This window comes from Falco rusticolus, chromosome Z (assembly GCF_015220075.1).
Source record: "Falco rusticolus isolate bFalRus1 chromosome Z, bFalRus1.pri, whole genome shotgun sequence".
Taxonomy (NCBI): Eukaryota; Metazoa; Chordata; class Aves; order Falconiformes; family Falconidae; genus Falco; species Falco rusticolus.
Genome location: NC_051210.1, coordinates 48,383,671 through 48,400,282, shown reverse-complemented (window position 1 = coordinate 48,400,282; position 16,612 = coordinate 48,383,671). Strand labels below are relative to the sequence as shown.

The 16,612-nt window shown below is 43.9% G+C and overlaps 1 protein-coding gene across 1 annotated transcript in view; it reads right to left on the bottom strand.

The window, feature by feature from the left end:
• The window catches only part of HAUS6 (HAUS augmin like complex subunit 6), a 40,060-nt gene that overhangs the window by 17,573 nt on the left and 5,875 nt on the right, over positions 1–16,612 (bottom strand). The window contains 6 exon segments of the mRNA XM_037374534.1: positions 757–853; positions 3,958–4,087; positions 4,684–4,868; positions 5,494–5,673; positions 5,876–5,972; positions 6,051–6,116. Of these exon segments, the coding sequence (XP_037230431.1) occupies positions 757–853; positions 3,958–4,087; positions 4,684–4,868; positions 5,494–5,673; positions 5,876–5,972; positions 6,051–6,116 (755 nt within the window).

The window sequence follows — 16,612 nt, the reverse complement described above, 5'->3', positions numbered from 1 at the left end:
CACATTGCTTATAAAATCTTAACCTTGCAACAAAAATACTGAAGAGTCTTCACTAAAGACAATTCAAGTAATTTTCATAATAGAAATAAGTAAATAAAAGCACAGAACAGATAACTTCCCTATACAAAAATAAAAACTTGGAATTACAGCTACTTAAAAATTTTCACCGTTAAAATATTTTAATCAATGCCATGCATTGTTATAACAGTAATAATTTCTTCTCATCAAAGTGAGCTCTGATCAGCACTGTTAACCTAAAGACTGAAAGCAATCAACACAGATCAAACGGCACAATAACTGTGGAACAAGTATTTCAGAATGCACCAAGGAAAGATGCTTACCTGGGAGGACACCTTAAATTTCTTTTCCCAGCTGGACAATGAGAAACGTTTTATCTTTGTCTCTTTCTTGCTACCCCTCCAATCTGAAGCAACTGTTACTGTTAAGGTACTCCCTAGAACCCATGAATGAACCTTTGTACATGGAAATCTCTGTCAACATCTCTCATGCAAGAAAACAAAACACCAAACAACTCCAGCATTGTTCTTTTGCCGTATCAAAAACCTCAGAGAATCTCTGAGATAAGACAAGGTTGAAAAATGCAAGGCAATTGTGGCAAGAAGTCATTCAGAACCAAATTATCAGAGACTATCAAAGATACTTGCAAAAGCAAGCAGTCTTTTCAACTCCAAGTAATTTTTAACAACTGTGATGCGAGACAGGATGAACAAAAAGAAGCTTCCCCTGCTCACCCACCTGAAACTGAAAACAGATGTGGACTAAAGTCGATATCCTCATCTTCTTCTTCTGCAACATCAGAACAGGGTGGCAAAGCTCTTAATAAACCAAGTACCTTTCAAAAGAAAAAAAAATTAACACAAAGCGGCTGAAAAAAATCCACATATCGACATCAATTAACAGACAACTATTTACAAAAGCTTTTCTGCAAACCAGATTCAACATGAAATTTCTCTCTCTCTCTACTGAGTAGCTAGGTTAGGTATTATCTCAGATCCCTCTATCATCGTGAGTGTCAGAATGGAAATTACTGTTCATTCATCAAACAGATCACTTTAAAAAGTAAAAACAAAACTTAGCAGATGTTCACTGAATCACAGAATGGTCAGGGTTGGCAGGGACCTATGGAGATCACCTAGTCCAACCCACTGCTAAAGCAGGTTTACCTACAGCAGGCTGCACAGAATCACATCCAGGAGGGTTTTGAACATCTCCGGAGAAGATTTCACAACCTCTCTGGGCAGCTTGTTCTACTGCTCTGTCACACTTAAAGCAAACAAGGTTTTCCCCACATTCACATGAAAATTCCTGTGTTGCAGTTTGTGCCTGCTGCCCCATGAAAAGAGCCTGGCCCCATCATCCTGACACTTGCCTTGAAGGTATTTGTAGACTTCTCTTCTCCAGGCCAAACAGGCACAGTTCTCTCAGCTGGTCATAAGGGAGATGCTCCAGTCCCTTAATGATCTTTGCAGCCCTCCGCTGGCCCCTCTCCAGTCGCTCCCTGTCTCTCCTGAACTGGGGAGCCCAGCGCTGGGCACAGCACTCCAGGTGCGGCCTCAGCAGGGCAGAGCAGAGGGGCAGGACACCCCCCGCACCCGCTGGCCACGCTCCTCCTGATGCAGCCCGCGCTGGCAGCGGCCTTCTTGCCCACCAGGGCACACTGCTGGCCCACGGGCCACTCGGTGTCCTCCAGGCCTCCCAGGCCCTTCCCCGCAGAGCTGCCTGCCAGCAGGTCAGCCCCAGCCTGTGCTGGTGCGTGGGGTCGCTCCCCCCCGGCGCAGGACCCTACCCCTGCCTTTGCTGAGCTTCATTACGCCCCCCCTGCCCCACTGCCCAGCCTGCCCGGGCCCCGCCAAACGGCAGCGCAGCCCCCGGGGTATCAGCCGCCCTCCCAGTTCTGTATCATCAGCAAATGTGCTGAGGGGACAGTCTGTCCCTTCATCCAGGGCACTGATGAATAAATTGAACAAGACGACTGGACCCAGTGCTGACCGCTGGGGGACACCACTAGCTGCAGGCTTCCAGCTAGACTCTGTGCCACAGCCGTCTGAGCTCTGCCATTCAGCCAGTTCTCCATCCACCTCACTGTCCACCCATCTAGCCCACACTTCCTCATCTTACCTATGAGGATGTTATTGAAGACAGTATCAAAAGCCTTTCTGAAGTCAAGGCAGGCAACATCCACTGCTCTCCCCTCATCTACCCGGCATCTTTCCAACATAGAAGGCTATCAGGTTAATCAGGCATGATTTCCACTTGGTGAATCCAAGGTGATTGTTTCTGATGACATTCTTTTCCTCCACAGGCTCCAGGATGACCTGTTCCATTACCTTTCCAGGGATGGAGGTGAGGCTGACCAGCTTGTAGTTTACTGGGTCCTCCTTTCTGCCCTTTTTGAAGACTGGAGTGCCACTGGCTTTCCTCCAGTCGTCAGGCACCCCTCCTGTTCTCTATGACCTTTCAAAGATGATGGAGTGGCTTGACAATAGCATCTGCCAGCTCCCTCAGTACTCAGAGATGCATCCCATTGGGGCCCATGGATTTGCATAATCTCTAACATAATCTTCCTCAACCAAGGGAAAGTCTTCCTTTCTCCAGACTTCTCTTCCCTCTGGGGTCTGGGAAACCAGAGGACCGGCCTTGGCAGTAAAGACTGAAGCAAGGCATTCAGTAACTCTGCCTTCTCTGTGTCCGTCACCAGGGCACTCACCTCATTCAGCAGTGGACCCACATTTTCCCTAGTCATCTGAAGCTCTTCTTGTTGTCCTTGACTGTCCCCACCAGATTTAATTCCAAATGTACCTTAGCCTTCCTCATCACCTTCCTCCATGTTGTACTACATCCCTATATTCCTCCCAAGTGGTCTATCCCTTCTTCCACATTCTGAAAAGTTCCTTCTTCTGTCTGAGGTTTGCCAGAAGCTCCTTACTTATCCATGCAGGTCTCCTGCCCCCTTTGCTCGATTTCCGGCTCATGGGGATGCACCAGTCTTCAGCTTGGAGGAAGAGATGCTTGAATATTAGCCAGCTCTCTTGGACCTCACCTGACTTTCAGAGCCCTAACCCATGGGATCTCTCCAAGCAGGTCCTTGAAAAGGCCAAAGTTAGCTCTCCTGAAGTTCAGGGTTGTAATGCTGCTTTACTGCCCTTCTTCCTCCATGCAGGATCCTTGAACTCCACCTCAACCAAGTCACTGCAACCAAGGCTGCCACAATCTTCATATCCCCAAATAGTCCTTCTTTCTTTGTGAAGACATGGTCTAAGTGCACACCTCATCGTGTTGGCTCCTCCACCAACTGAGCCAGAAAATTATCATCAACGCTCTGCAGGAACCTCCTGGACTGCATGAGACTAGCTGTGTTGTCTTTTCAGCAGATACCAGGGAGGTTGAAGTCCCCCACGAGAACCAGGGCCTGTGATAGTAAGGCTACCTCCAATCATCTGTAGACCTCATCAACTTCTTTTTCCCGATCAGGTGGCCTGTAGCAAACAGCCACAACAGTGTCCCACATGTTGACCCGCCCCTCAATCTTTACCCATAAGCCCTCAACTCATTTTGCATCCATCCCCCTAGGAAAAGCTCACTACATTCCGCTTGCTTCTCACACAGTTCAGACTGATGCTATACAAAAACTCAGTTTCCATGGGGAATGGACATGGACAAAACCAAAACTAATCAGCTTGCTCTTATGCTGATCTACTGTCTTGACAAGATGGTTCCATCCTCCATCTCAAATGAAGAACCAGCTGTCATTAAGACAAACGCATTTTTAAGAAAGACTACTTCATAAAGCGATTTCTGGTATATTGTGCTTTCTAATTCCCTAACCTTACATATAAAGCTTAAGTGTTGCAACGGAACACACCAGCTTAGATGTACATCCTCTCTCACTTTCATCCTTTCTCTTCCCTGAAATCAGATAAATTGAATGCTACTTACAGGACTCTGATCTAAGATTAAATTAAAAGGACACTGGCCAAGAAAGTTTTCCCACATCACTTTCCAGTCCTCCTGTTTTCTAGAAATAGATCCTCTTGTTGACAAAAGATCCTGTTGCTCTATTTTCACCCTATAACATATAAGCACGGAAAATGAAATAACACATCTGTTAGTGGAGAAAACAATGCTGCATGAAGATGGAAAGTATTACATGTTCCACTTACCCTGCAAAATCTTTGCTATGTATCAGTTTGTGCCTGCACTAAGAACTAACTGAAATTCACAACCTAAAAAGCAGCTGCTAGGTAGTCTTCATGTTTCTTACAGTGGAACTGGAAGAACTATACTAAAATACATATACACAATCAGATACACACTTAAAGTTCCCCTAAGCCAGTTTCAGATAAAAGTTTCAAAATCCCAGAACTGACTAACATAACAAGAAAAAAAAAAACAAAGTCAGACCACCTAGCAAACAAAGTCCCCAGGAACAAAGCCAAAAATATTAATGAAGCAAGGACAAAAAGCTGAAGTTACATAGAGAAAAATCTCAGTTAAACATTACACAGACAATCAAGACAACTGTATTTCCCCGAGTGAAAGGAAAAATATTGAACCAATATGTTCTCAGTATAAATTATATTATTTAAGAAAAGACTCAAAGGTAGAAAGACATGATCATTAGACTAAAGAACAGGGAACCACCGAAAATTTCCAGACAATTACCTGTTCGCTTCCAAATTCTGTAGTAGTTCATTGCAGAGCATAATACTGTTCTCAGTGAACTGAAGCAGATGACTTAAATCACACTGACAATGTTCATCTCTCAGTGCCCTCTGGGCTTCATTTAATAACTTAATGACTGTTAAGAAATTCAGGTTTTCAGCTTCATATATATTTCCTGTGCAATGCTTGAAGTACAGCAAGCAAGAAAAAAAAAGAATGAGTGAACAGCATCAACATCAGAAAGTTAAGTCTTCTGTAGTCAGAGCAGGGATACCAAGTTCCACTTTGCAATTTTGATTCGGTCCCTGATTGCTTAATTTTTCAAAAAATGCACTGTACATTTAAGCCTCCGGTTTGTTTTCTAGAATCAGCTGTTTGAAAGGAGCCTGTAAAGAAATATGAACTAAGAAAACTTCAATCAATGAGGTATTCTGTTTAACTAGTGTTCCAAAAGATGTGGCCAGCCTAAACAGCACCATATACTACACAATGGAAATAAAAGCTCATTAGTTAAAGCAATAGTTAAACTGATCAACCTAGCTTTAACATCTAAACAACAAAAAATCAAATACTGAGACAAACCTAATGATGCAGTTACTGAACTTAAGAGATTAATGGCTGAAACATAACCAATGCCAAACAGCACCATAATCATAACAAACTTTTACATACACATCACATATTTTATCCATCCTTAAATCATCTCTTATCATCTGTGAAGTTTTCTTTTCTTAAAGGTATCTAATTACACCCCTGGGGACTAAAAAAAAAAAAACAAACAGTTTAAAAAGAAGGACAAAAATTACTTACTTGGCATCCATCACTCTTGACTCTGTCACACAGCAGCCTGGGAACACTGAAAACATTAGCTCCATCTAAAACGCACTGACCAGCACAATCTTCAAGCACATCAAGTACAGAATCCACTTCTTCCTTTTCTTTTTTCAGAGATGCAAGCATTTCTATTACAAGTGTCCACATACTGCGGACCTTAATAGGCAAGAAGGACAAAAACGTTACATTAAAATGTTTACCATAATACTTATCATTAGTATCAAAACTGCACGAAAGCAGAAGAAGGGTCTAGCGTAATCAGACATAGACAAGTGGAAATAACAATATCTAAGAATAAATGTTGCAGAAATGTAAGAAGAAATACAGTATGTTGCCATAGGACAAGAAAAATGCTCACCTTCTTTATTTTCTCAGTTCTATCAGTTTTGTTTTGGTCATGTTGTTCTGTCCTACAAGCACACGTAAAACAGAAGTTCAAGTGGTCTACAACAAAACTATAGTTCATATTTCATAAAATTGAATAAGAAATCAATCTTATATATGCTAACTTAGTTACACGGAAAAACACTTACTTGCAAAACTGCATCTTCAGGACTGCATATTCAGACTCTATCCGCTTTCTTTCTTTAATTAAAATTCTAGGAAAAATGTTAACAGATACCATAGATTTTTACAAAATCCCAAGTTTCTACTCTGCTATTCTCTGAATTCCTTAAAATCACTAAACAATCACGCTCATTCTTTCAAAATCTGTGTACTGAGGTAGGTTTGGAACAATGGGGGGAAAAAAACAAAACAAACAAACCAAAGCAAACAAAAAACACACACACACACAGAACACACAGAGAAAAAAAAGAAAAAAAATGGGGAAAAAAAAAAACAAACCGGGAAAAACTCAAAACCAACCTAAAACTTATTATCCTTGATTTCATTCACCATGACTTTGTGCAGAAAGACAGACAGGAAAGCCGCGAAGATACTTGCAAATTAAGCAATCAAGCTGTCACTTACTCTATTGCATAGGAAGAGCTTTTATTAGACCCAAGAACAACAGTGTACTAGAAACGTACATTAACAATACAAACCTCCAAATATATTCAGCAATTGTACAGTACCCAAATCCCTCAGTTTCAAAAAATCAGAGAACAGAATACTGGGGTACAAGCAGCTGGACCACCAAAGGTCTTCTGCCAAAGCCACAGTGCTCTTGTTAAATTTTTAAGCATGTAAAACCACAGTGGGCTGATTTTCAGAAACACTGGGTGCCTGAATCATGCTGAATTCTAAAGGACCTGCAGAGTTCTGATGCCTTGTTGAGAATGAAAAAAATACACAGAACTATGTTTTTTAAAGGGAACCACTCACGAGGTAAGCAAGAGCAGTAACAGTTCTGAAGCAGGGTGAGAGGAGATTCAGAATTAGAAATCACAGATGCTTAGGATACTTCAACCTCTGGAAATTATATTGTTGAGCCTTCCACTGAAAGCAAAGCCTTCAATTAAGTTACTCGTGGTCCTCTCAAGCCAAGTCTTGAATGTCTGCAGCAAAGCAGATTCCACCACTTTTCTGGGCAACCTATTCCAGTGTTCAATTGTTCTCACAAGAGATTTTTTGTTTTTAATCCAGATGGAGTTTTCCCTTAAGCACCTTGGGCCTGTTGCCTCTTGTCCTGTCCCCATACATCTTTATGAAGACAGTACCTCCATCTTCTCTACAACCACTTTTTAGAACATTGTGATTAAATCCCCTGAGCTCTGTCTTCCTCAGGCTAAAAAAAAACAGTTTCTACAGCTTTTACCCATACGTGTCAAGTTCTCCAACTCTGTGATCATTGTGGTCCTCTTCTAGAACCTCTGCTATCTTTCAATCTCTCTTCTCAACTAGGAGAACCAAAACTGAATACAGCATTCCAGGTATGGCCTTAGAATTGTCAGGTAGAATGAAATACACCTCTTGATCTGCTGGCTGTGCTCCTTTTCATACAGCTTAGGAAACTGTTGATCTTCTTGTCTACCAGGGCACACTGCTGACCCGTGACCCCAGCCAATCTCCCGCAAGCCTGGGCTGCTGTTGGGATTATTCCATCCCAGGTGCAAGACTTTACACTAATCTTTGTTAAACCTCACACAATTCTTGTTGGGCAAGTCTTTAAGCCCAGCAAGGTCTCTCTGTATAATGGCTCCCCATTCTAGTATACCTACCTTTCCTCACAGTTTGGCATCATTTGGAAGCTTGGTGGGTTTGCATTCAATTCCATCATCCATATTCCTTATGAAGACATGGAATAGTATAGACCCAGTATCAACCCCAGAGGAAACCCACTTAGGGTCTGCCACCAGTTAAAGACTTCAAGGCATTACAAAACTTTCAGCTCACCCCTTCAGCTAGGTTTCTGTCTTTCCAAAGATGACAGAGCAGTTCTGAAATGATGCCAGGTAAGTATCTCTGCATCCTTGGATGCATTCCCTTAGGTAGCAAAGGTTTCTGTATGTGAAGTTTGGACACATGAACCTCTGCTTTACCCTCTATCAGAGGTTTGTTGCTTCTTTCACTGTTGCTTCTTGGCACAGAGACTGGGCTACTGACCTCATCCATGAACACTGAGGGAAAGAAGGATTGGGTATTTCAGCCTGTGACACTTGTAACTTAACTTACCATTTCTGTCAGAAGCAGCCATAAATCCTCTATGAACTTCCACTTCCTAATAACATATCTATGGAAGACTTTTTTCAGGCTCTTGGAGATTTAGCTAAACTTTGACCTTCATAACTACACCACTGCACCCCTGAAAAATATTTCTCTGTTTATGTCTGGAAGTCAACCTCCTTCTCCATATTAAATATGCTGCTGCTTTGGTTTCTGAGCTTTATCACTAGCTAACTGTTTTAACCAGGTTGGTTTTTTTCCACTTAAGGCAATGGACCACACTTGAGCTTCAGCAAGGATTTCTGAATATACCCTAGCACCCCTGCTAGGGTATATTCAGCCCTTCTGCTTTCCACAAGGTACCTCCTAGCAGTTTCCGGGACAAGTGGAAATTTGTTCTTTTAAGTCCAGTGCCATTATTCTTCCACTTGACTTTCTCATGCTTCTTAGGATCTTAAGTACTATAGCCTTGATTGCAGTGACCATAAGGCTCCTGTTGGCAATTACATCTCTGGAAATTTCTCTTACCTGTCCCCAGCAAATTCAAAAGAGCACCACTCCTACTCAGCACACCCACTGATTGCATTACAAAGCCATCCATGATGCAATCCTGTTTCCCCAGATTGCTAAGGCACCACTGCATTGCCTTCCCAGCAAACACCAGGGTAAACTGAAGCCCTCCTGTCCTGGTTTCAGCTGGGCTAGTTAATCTTCTTAGTAGCTGTGGTTTGGATTTGGTGTGGTGAGAATAATGTTGATAACACACTGATGTTTTTAGCTGTTGCTAAATCATGTTTACACCAAGACAAGGACTTCTCAGTTTCTCAGGCTCTGCCAGTAAGAGGGCTGGATGGGTACAAGAAATGGGGAGGGGACACTGCCAGGACAGCTGACCTGAACTAGCCAAGGGCATATTCCATACCTAAAAGGTCATGCTGAGTATATAAACTGGGGGGAGTTGGCCAGGGCCAGCCGAGCACTGCTGAGGGACTGGCTGGGCATTAGTCAGCAGCTAATGTGTAATGGCCAGCAAAAATGTTGTGCATCACTTGGCTTTGTCCTTTTGGATTTTGTTCCTCTCTCGCCTTCTCTACTTTTCATTGCAATTGTTGTTGTTATAATTCTTACTATTGTATTTCATTTTATTATTAAATTGTTCTTAACCCACGAGTTTTAACTTTTTCTCCAATTCTCCTCCCGATCCCAACAGAGGAGTGGGGAAGCAAGTGAGCAGCTGCATGGTTCTTAGTTGCCAGCTGGTGTTAAACAACTTTGTGGTTGATGCTCAACATGGGGCACGAAGGGTTGAGGTAACGACAGATTTGACTAGTGTGTTAAAACAAATTTCTCATAAGTATCTATATTTGTTGAATAATCACTCACCACAATGTTGATTTCTTTGCTCTAGAAGTTGCTGCCCATGATCTCAGGGTTGTGTTACGTACTTTACTTGCAGAATGTGGTCCCTGTTGTGCTGTTTATTGTCCTTGGAGCCTGGACAAAAATTATCATTGTGTTGTACTATATAGTGCGGGGTTCTGATACAACAGGACTTGCTGGTTATGAAATTTGGTCTGTGTACTCAGTTACCATCCCCTTTGTACTTTGGGACTCATCCAGCGGGAACTATTATTAGTAAATACACCTTTTGCCTTGTCTCCCGTGGAGGAAAGAGACACCCTTCCACATCTTGCCCTTCCCGCCACGTTAATTACAGTAGCTTTGAGAACACTGAAAATTTTTAATATTCTTGGGATGCTGAAACCAGCATGACCCTATTGCTAGGAATGCTAAATGTGTTCCTGGTCTTAGGTTAAACAACTATTAAGAATACCACACAGAGATCTGTTGTCAAGTTGGATAGTTATGAGTGGAAAGGCGTGTGGGACATTATGGGCAAGTACCTAGGACAGTGGGCATCTCCAGTGTTTCAGAACTTCACCCCTGAACAAGTGCAGAATCGGGGAAAACTAACAAAATATTTGGAAGTATGTTACCACCCTGGCAGTTCCAGAGAGGCACAAAATACTGCAACGTGCTGGGGCCTAGACCATGCCTACCAAGTCCTGTTGAATGCTATTCAGCACCCTCAAGGGCAACAGAAAGTCTCTGGATCTGACGGTAAAGTGACAGGCACTGCAGCTACGCGAACCCCCACAGCAGACACTGCAGCTGAACCAGAGAACCAACCCATGCTGCTATCAGTTGCCCCTATACACAAGAAGAAATGGACAGAAGTGTCAGCTTGTTTAGCAAAGGAGGACAAAGCAGGGCCATCCCAGGAACAGGAGGAAGAGGCAGAACAAGAGGTAACCACTTGATCTCTATCCCTGAATGAGCTGCAGGATATACAAAGATTTTAGCCATGATCCAGCTGAGCAAGTTATCACCTGGCTACTTCGATGCGGGGATAATGGGGTCTAATAGTTTGGAATTAGAGGGTAGGGAAGCCAAGTAGCTGAGGTCACTTTCTAGAGAAGGGGGCATTGACAAGGCAATTCGAAGAGGGACACAAGTCCTCAGCCTCTGGAGTGTCAAGTGTGAAGGTATCTCTTCAAGGAGGACATTACATGTTGCCCAGGCAAGTGGACTGCAATAGAGAGGTATCCAGTACCTGAGGGAGTCAGCCATGAAAGAGATAATTTATTATGACCAGGACAATGCGCAGTTACCCACAGACCCCAACTAAGTCCCATGCACGCAACCCATGGGCGGAAATTTGTATGGAGCACACCATCACCATATGCCAACTCATTGGCAGTAATAACCTGGAAAGATGAAGCACCACTGACAACAAATGAAGTGGCTCACCAGCTCTGGGAATATGAAGGGAACATCTCGACCTCCCTTGTCTCAGCTATCCAGGAACTGGTCTAGCAATTCAAAAAGGATCGATCCTACTCCCCACCTGTACAGATCCACACCTCACCTACTAATAGTAAGTGCCCTTCTGCTTGAAAGGGAGAACATAGGAAGTACACACCACAGAGTACGCTGTGGTTTTCCCTGTGGGACCATGGACAGGACATGAGGAAGCAGAATGGAAAACCCACCTCAACCCCGAAGGCATGGGTACATGAATTGCAAGGAAAAATCAAAAATAAGGGTTCTTGCAGGAAGGTTGCTGCTCCAGTCTCCAGTGGGCAGTTTCCCACAGAGTAGAAGAACTGATCTTACTCCTGATCATAGGGAAAGGAATTCTAATCCACTTTTACAAGTAAGTGGAGAATCCTGTGACCAAGACTAGAGGGGCCCTGCCTCCAGCCAGGTGGATGGAACAGCCAGGTTTACCGGATGTGGCTCTGATGGCATGGCACATCAGGCCCATAGGAGTATAAGGCTTTAGCAGATACCAGTGCACAGTGTACCCTAATGCCATCAAGCTATGAAGAGGCAGAATCTGTTACTGTTTCTGGAATGACAGGGGATCCCAACAGCTAATTGTATTAGAGGCTGAAACAAGCCCAGCTGGGAGTGAGGGCAAAAGTACTCCACTGTGACTGGCCCAGAGGCTCTGTGCATCCTTGGCAGAGACTATCTCAGTAGAGGGTATTTCAAGGACCCAGAAGGGTACCAGTGGGCTTTATGTATAGCTGCCTTGGAGACGGAGGAAACTAAGCAGCTGTCTACCTTGCCTGGTCTCTTGGAGGACCCTTCTGTTGTGGGGCTGCTGAAAGTCAAAGAACAACAGGTGCCAATCACTACCACAATTGTGCAATATTGCACCAAGACTCCCTGATCCCCATTCATAAGCTGATTCACCGACTGAAGAGCCATGGAGGCATCAGCAGGACCCGGCTCACCCTTTAATAGCCCCATATGGCCAATGCAGAAGTCTAACGGAAAGCGGACGCTAACAGTAGGCTATCGTGGCCTGAATGAAGTCACAACACCACCGAATACTGCTCTGCCAGACATGCTAGAACTCCAATACGAACTGAAGTTAAAGGCAGCCAAGTTGTATGCCACCACTGACTGATAACACAAATGCTTTTTTCTCAGTCCCTTTGGCTACAGAGTACAGGCCACAATTCACTTTCAGCTGGAGGGGCATCTTAATACACCTGGAACTGACTACCCCAGGAGTGGAAACACAGCCCCGCCATCTGCCATGAACGGATCCAAGCTGCACTGAAACAGCGTGAAGCTCCCTAACACCTGCAATATACTGAAGACATCATCATATCGGGTAATACAGCTGAAGAAGTTTTTGAGAAAGGGAAGAAAATAGTCCAAATCCTTCTAAAAGCTGGCTCTGCCATAAAACAAAGTAAGGTCAAGGTACCCGCACAGGAGATCCAGTTTTGGGAATAAAATGGCAAGATGGACACCATGACATCCCAATGGATGTGATCAACAAAATAAAAGCAATGTCTCCACCAACTAATAAGAAACACAAGCTTTCTTAGCTGTGACGGGTTTTTGCAGAACGCACATTCCAAATTACAGTACGATAGTAAGCACTCTTTATCATGTGACCCGGAAGAAGAATGATTTTAACTGGGCCCTGAGCAACAACAAGCCTTTGAACAAATTAAACAGGAGACGGTTTAAGCAGTAGGTCTTGGGCCAGTCCAGACAGGGCAATATGTACAGAATGTGCTCTGCACCGCAGGTTGGGAGAATGGCCCTACCTGGAGCCTCTGACAGAAAGCATCAGGGGAGACTTGAGGTCGACCGTTAGGCTTTTGGAGCTGGGGATACAAAGGATCTAAGGCTCGCTACACTCCAACTGAGAAAGAGATATGGCCACTTACAAAGGGATTCAGACTGCTTCGGAAGCGATCACTATTGAAGCGCAGCTCCTCCTCGCACCTGTTGCCTGTGCTGGCCTGGACGTTCAAAGGGAGAGTCTGCTCTACACATCACACAACTGATGTTACGTCAAGTGGGTCATACTGATCACACAAGCTCAAACAGAAAATCCCTGTCATTCAGGAATCTTGGAAGTGATCATGGACTGGCCAGAAAGCAAAGATTTCAGAATATCACCAGAGGAGGAGGTGATGTGCTAAAGAGGTCCCATCGTATAATAAATTACCAGAAAATGAGAAGCAGTATGCTTAGTTTACTGATGAGTCCTGCCATGTTGTAGGAAAGCATCAGGGGAATGGAGCTGCTATGGAGTCCTCTACAAGAAACTGCTGAAGAAGATGAATTGAGTCAGTTTGCAGAGGTTAGACATTGCTGAACAAGAAAGGTGGCCAAAACTTCTGAATAGTGAAAGCTGTACCACTTATCTAAAGGATGACGCACCTATGTTTAGTTAAAGTCGGGGGATGTCCAAAGACCCTTACTGCAACATGACGGATGCACAGACTGCTAAGTCCTTGGGTTGGTTATCTTTAGAAGGGACATTTTGTCTTATATTCCTATTGTACATGCAACGTGGCGAAGATGGAGACTTTAAACATGACCACTAAGGAATAGAGTCTGCATAGAGACAACTCCTCAAGGACATTGTCCAGGCACAGATATATTAATGTTGTTAACTTGAAGATATACTAGGTCCTTGAATGGAATGTGCTAATAGTCCAGGTGTAAGATATGTCAATAAGTTCCCGGAAAGTTAATGAATAGACATAAGTGACTTGTATAAAGAGGGGGCTGAACGGTTCCCTCAGTATGCATGACTCTGGTGGAGCGATCCCCCATGCATCTGGCGCTGCCGAATAAAGATAACCTCCGCTCGCCTGAATATTGCTGACTGATTCTTCAAATCGATTCACCTCTTAGACTGACTCATGGATGGTGGCAGATGCCCTGTGAGGGTGGTTGCAATAATGTAGGCAGAGCAACTGGCAGCACAAAGGTAAACCCATCTGGGCTGCTGCATTGTGATATTGTATGAATTCACTGTAGGATAGAATAATGACAACCTCAATGTGTATTGTGTTTGTCAACATCTTGTAATGCTATCCTGTTATCCGCCGGCACCTTGTGAGGCTGTCGACATCCTGTTATCTGTCGGCATCCATCCCCTGTGTGTTGTGTCTGCTGACACCTTGTGAGGCTGTGGACATCCTGTTACCTGTTGGCATCTTAACACCCAAGGAGGAAAGACAGATAGCAAGAGCTGATTGAAAACAGCCAGCTCAGCATTTTCTGGCAAAAGGTGAAAAGTACACCTTGAGGAAGACCTACGGCCTTCCTCCCAAAGACCACCGCCCACGTCCCGAGGACCCCTCCCCACAATTCATGGAAGAATTTGCACAAGCACAAAAGACTGATAAGCTAATTAACGTACGAAGCGAGAGTAGGCGGGTTTAGGTAATGACTATGTATAGGCGTTAATTGAATAGTCATTGGTTTATGGTATAAATATAAGATAGTTAGTTACTTTGGACATGCACGTTAGGCGGAAGGATCCCCCGTGCATCCAGTGCTGCCAATAAAGGATACTTAGTCATGAAGAAATTTTGACTATGTTCTTTAAATCAATTGTGGCAAGATACCGCTGCCGGGGTGGAGAACCTGGTTGTGAAGGTACACCAAATAGATGCTCACACACCCAAGTGTCAGGCCACTGAAGAACATCAAAACAACCAGCAGGTAGATCAGGCTGCTAAGACTGAAGTAGCTTGGGTAGATCTGGATTGGCAACATAAAGGTGAATTATTTATAGCTCAGTGGGCCCATGATACTTGGAACCATCAAGGAAAAGATCTGACATATAGATGGGCTTGGGATCAAGGGGTGGACTTGACCATGGACAGGACCACACAGGTTACCTGCAGGAGGGGGCCTGGAAATCAGGACCATAAGTAACAATCAGTTAGCTGAAAGGAATGTGCTTGAACTTGTAGGCCACAAACCCTGGGAGGACAAGGAATGTGAATAGATAACAATCAACAGGATGAGTCATGCCAAGAAAAGATAAGGGAATGAGGAACAGATGTTGCCAAGGAGAAGTAACATGTGGCTGTTAATTGATGACTGTAAACACTTAAAGTGTCCTTTGTTTGTAGCTAACCAGTCAGGGATTGCCTAGTATGTAATGCTTAGCTTAAAGAACCAATCTGTTTAAAGCACGCAGCTTCTGAAAACATATATAAACTTGTGATTGCGTACAATAAATCGACATCTTGCCTGCATCAAGCTACGTCCCGTCTCTTCATTCGCCGCAGTTACCTATGAATGTGAAACCTGCACTGCAATTAAGCAAGCCAAGCAGTTAGTCTCTGATACGAGGGGCAACAGCTGAAATATGGGGAGGCCTGGCAGACTGACTGTATCACACTCCCACAAACGTGCCAAGGCAAGCGCCATGTGCTTAAAATGATGGAAGCAACCACCAGATGGCTGGATACTATCCTGTGCCCCATGACACTGCCTGAAACACTGTTCTGGGCCTTGAAAAGCGAGTCTTATGGTGCCATGACACCGCAGAAAGAATCAAGTCGGACAACAGGACTCATTCCCAAAACAACCTCACAGACACCTGGGCCAAAGGGCATGGCATTGAGTGGGTATATCACATCCCCTATCATGCAGCAGCCTCTGGGAAAATCAAATGATACAACAGATTGTTAAAAGACTACACCGAGAGCAACAGGTGGTGGGACCTTCATACGCTGGTATACACATTTAGCAAAAGCCACCTGGTTAGTCAATGCTAGAGGAACTGCCAGCCAAGCTGGCCCTGCCCAGTCAAAGCTTTTACCTACTGTAGATGGGGATAAAGTTCCTGTAGTGCACCTTAAAAATATGCTGGAGAAAGCAGTCTGGGTTACTCCTACCTCAGGCAAAAGCAAACCCATCTGCAGGATTGGTTTTGCTCAAGGACCTGGATGTACTTGGTGGGTAATGTAAGAGGATGGGGAACTTCAATGTGTGCTTCAAGGTAATTTGATTTTGGGTGAAAACATTCAAACTGTGTTATGTTAATTGTTACAAAACACTGTATATTGACACTTCCATATACTTAAGGCGTCCACCTCTGCCATTCCGGATTTGAACATCTGAAGCTGACTTCCTTCCAACTGCCATATTAACCAGGAATGAATTTTGATGAAACCAGACCAGCACCGTGGTGATAGAATCAGAACTGGCTTTAACATGCAACAATCCCAACACCTCACACCATCTCTCCTGCCTTGAAATTTCAACTGTTACGACAGAACGAGCCCAGTATCATGGACCAAATTAATTCAATGGACTTTTAGAGGGATTGTCCATCCTTATATCAAAGCACAGGGAAGGTGACAGTGTTGGAAAGTCTAGCCTGACATAAATGGTATGGAATAAGGGGTGGATATTGTCCCGGGGGGGATCTGGCCAGGGCCTGCCAACTGCTGCTCAAGGACTGACTGGGTATTGGTCAGTGGGAGGTCAGCAACTGTACTGTGCATCACTTGGGTTTTTTCTAGTTTTGCATTTTATTCCTCTCTCCCCTTCTTTCATTTTCATTACAAGTGGTGGTGGTACTATGATTATATTTATTTTTATTTCAATTATTAAATTGTTCTTATCTTGACCCATGAGCATT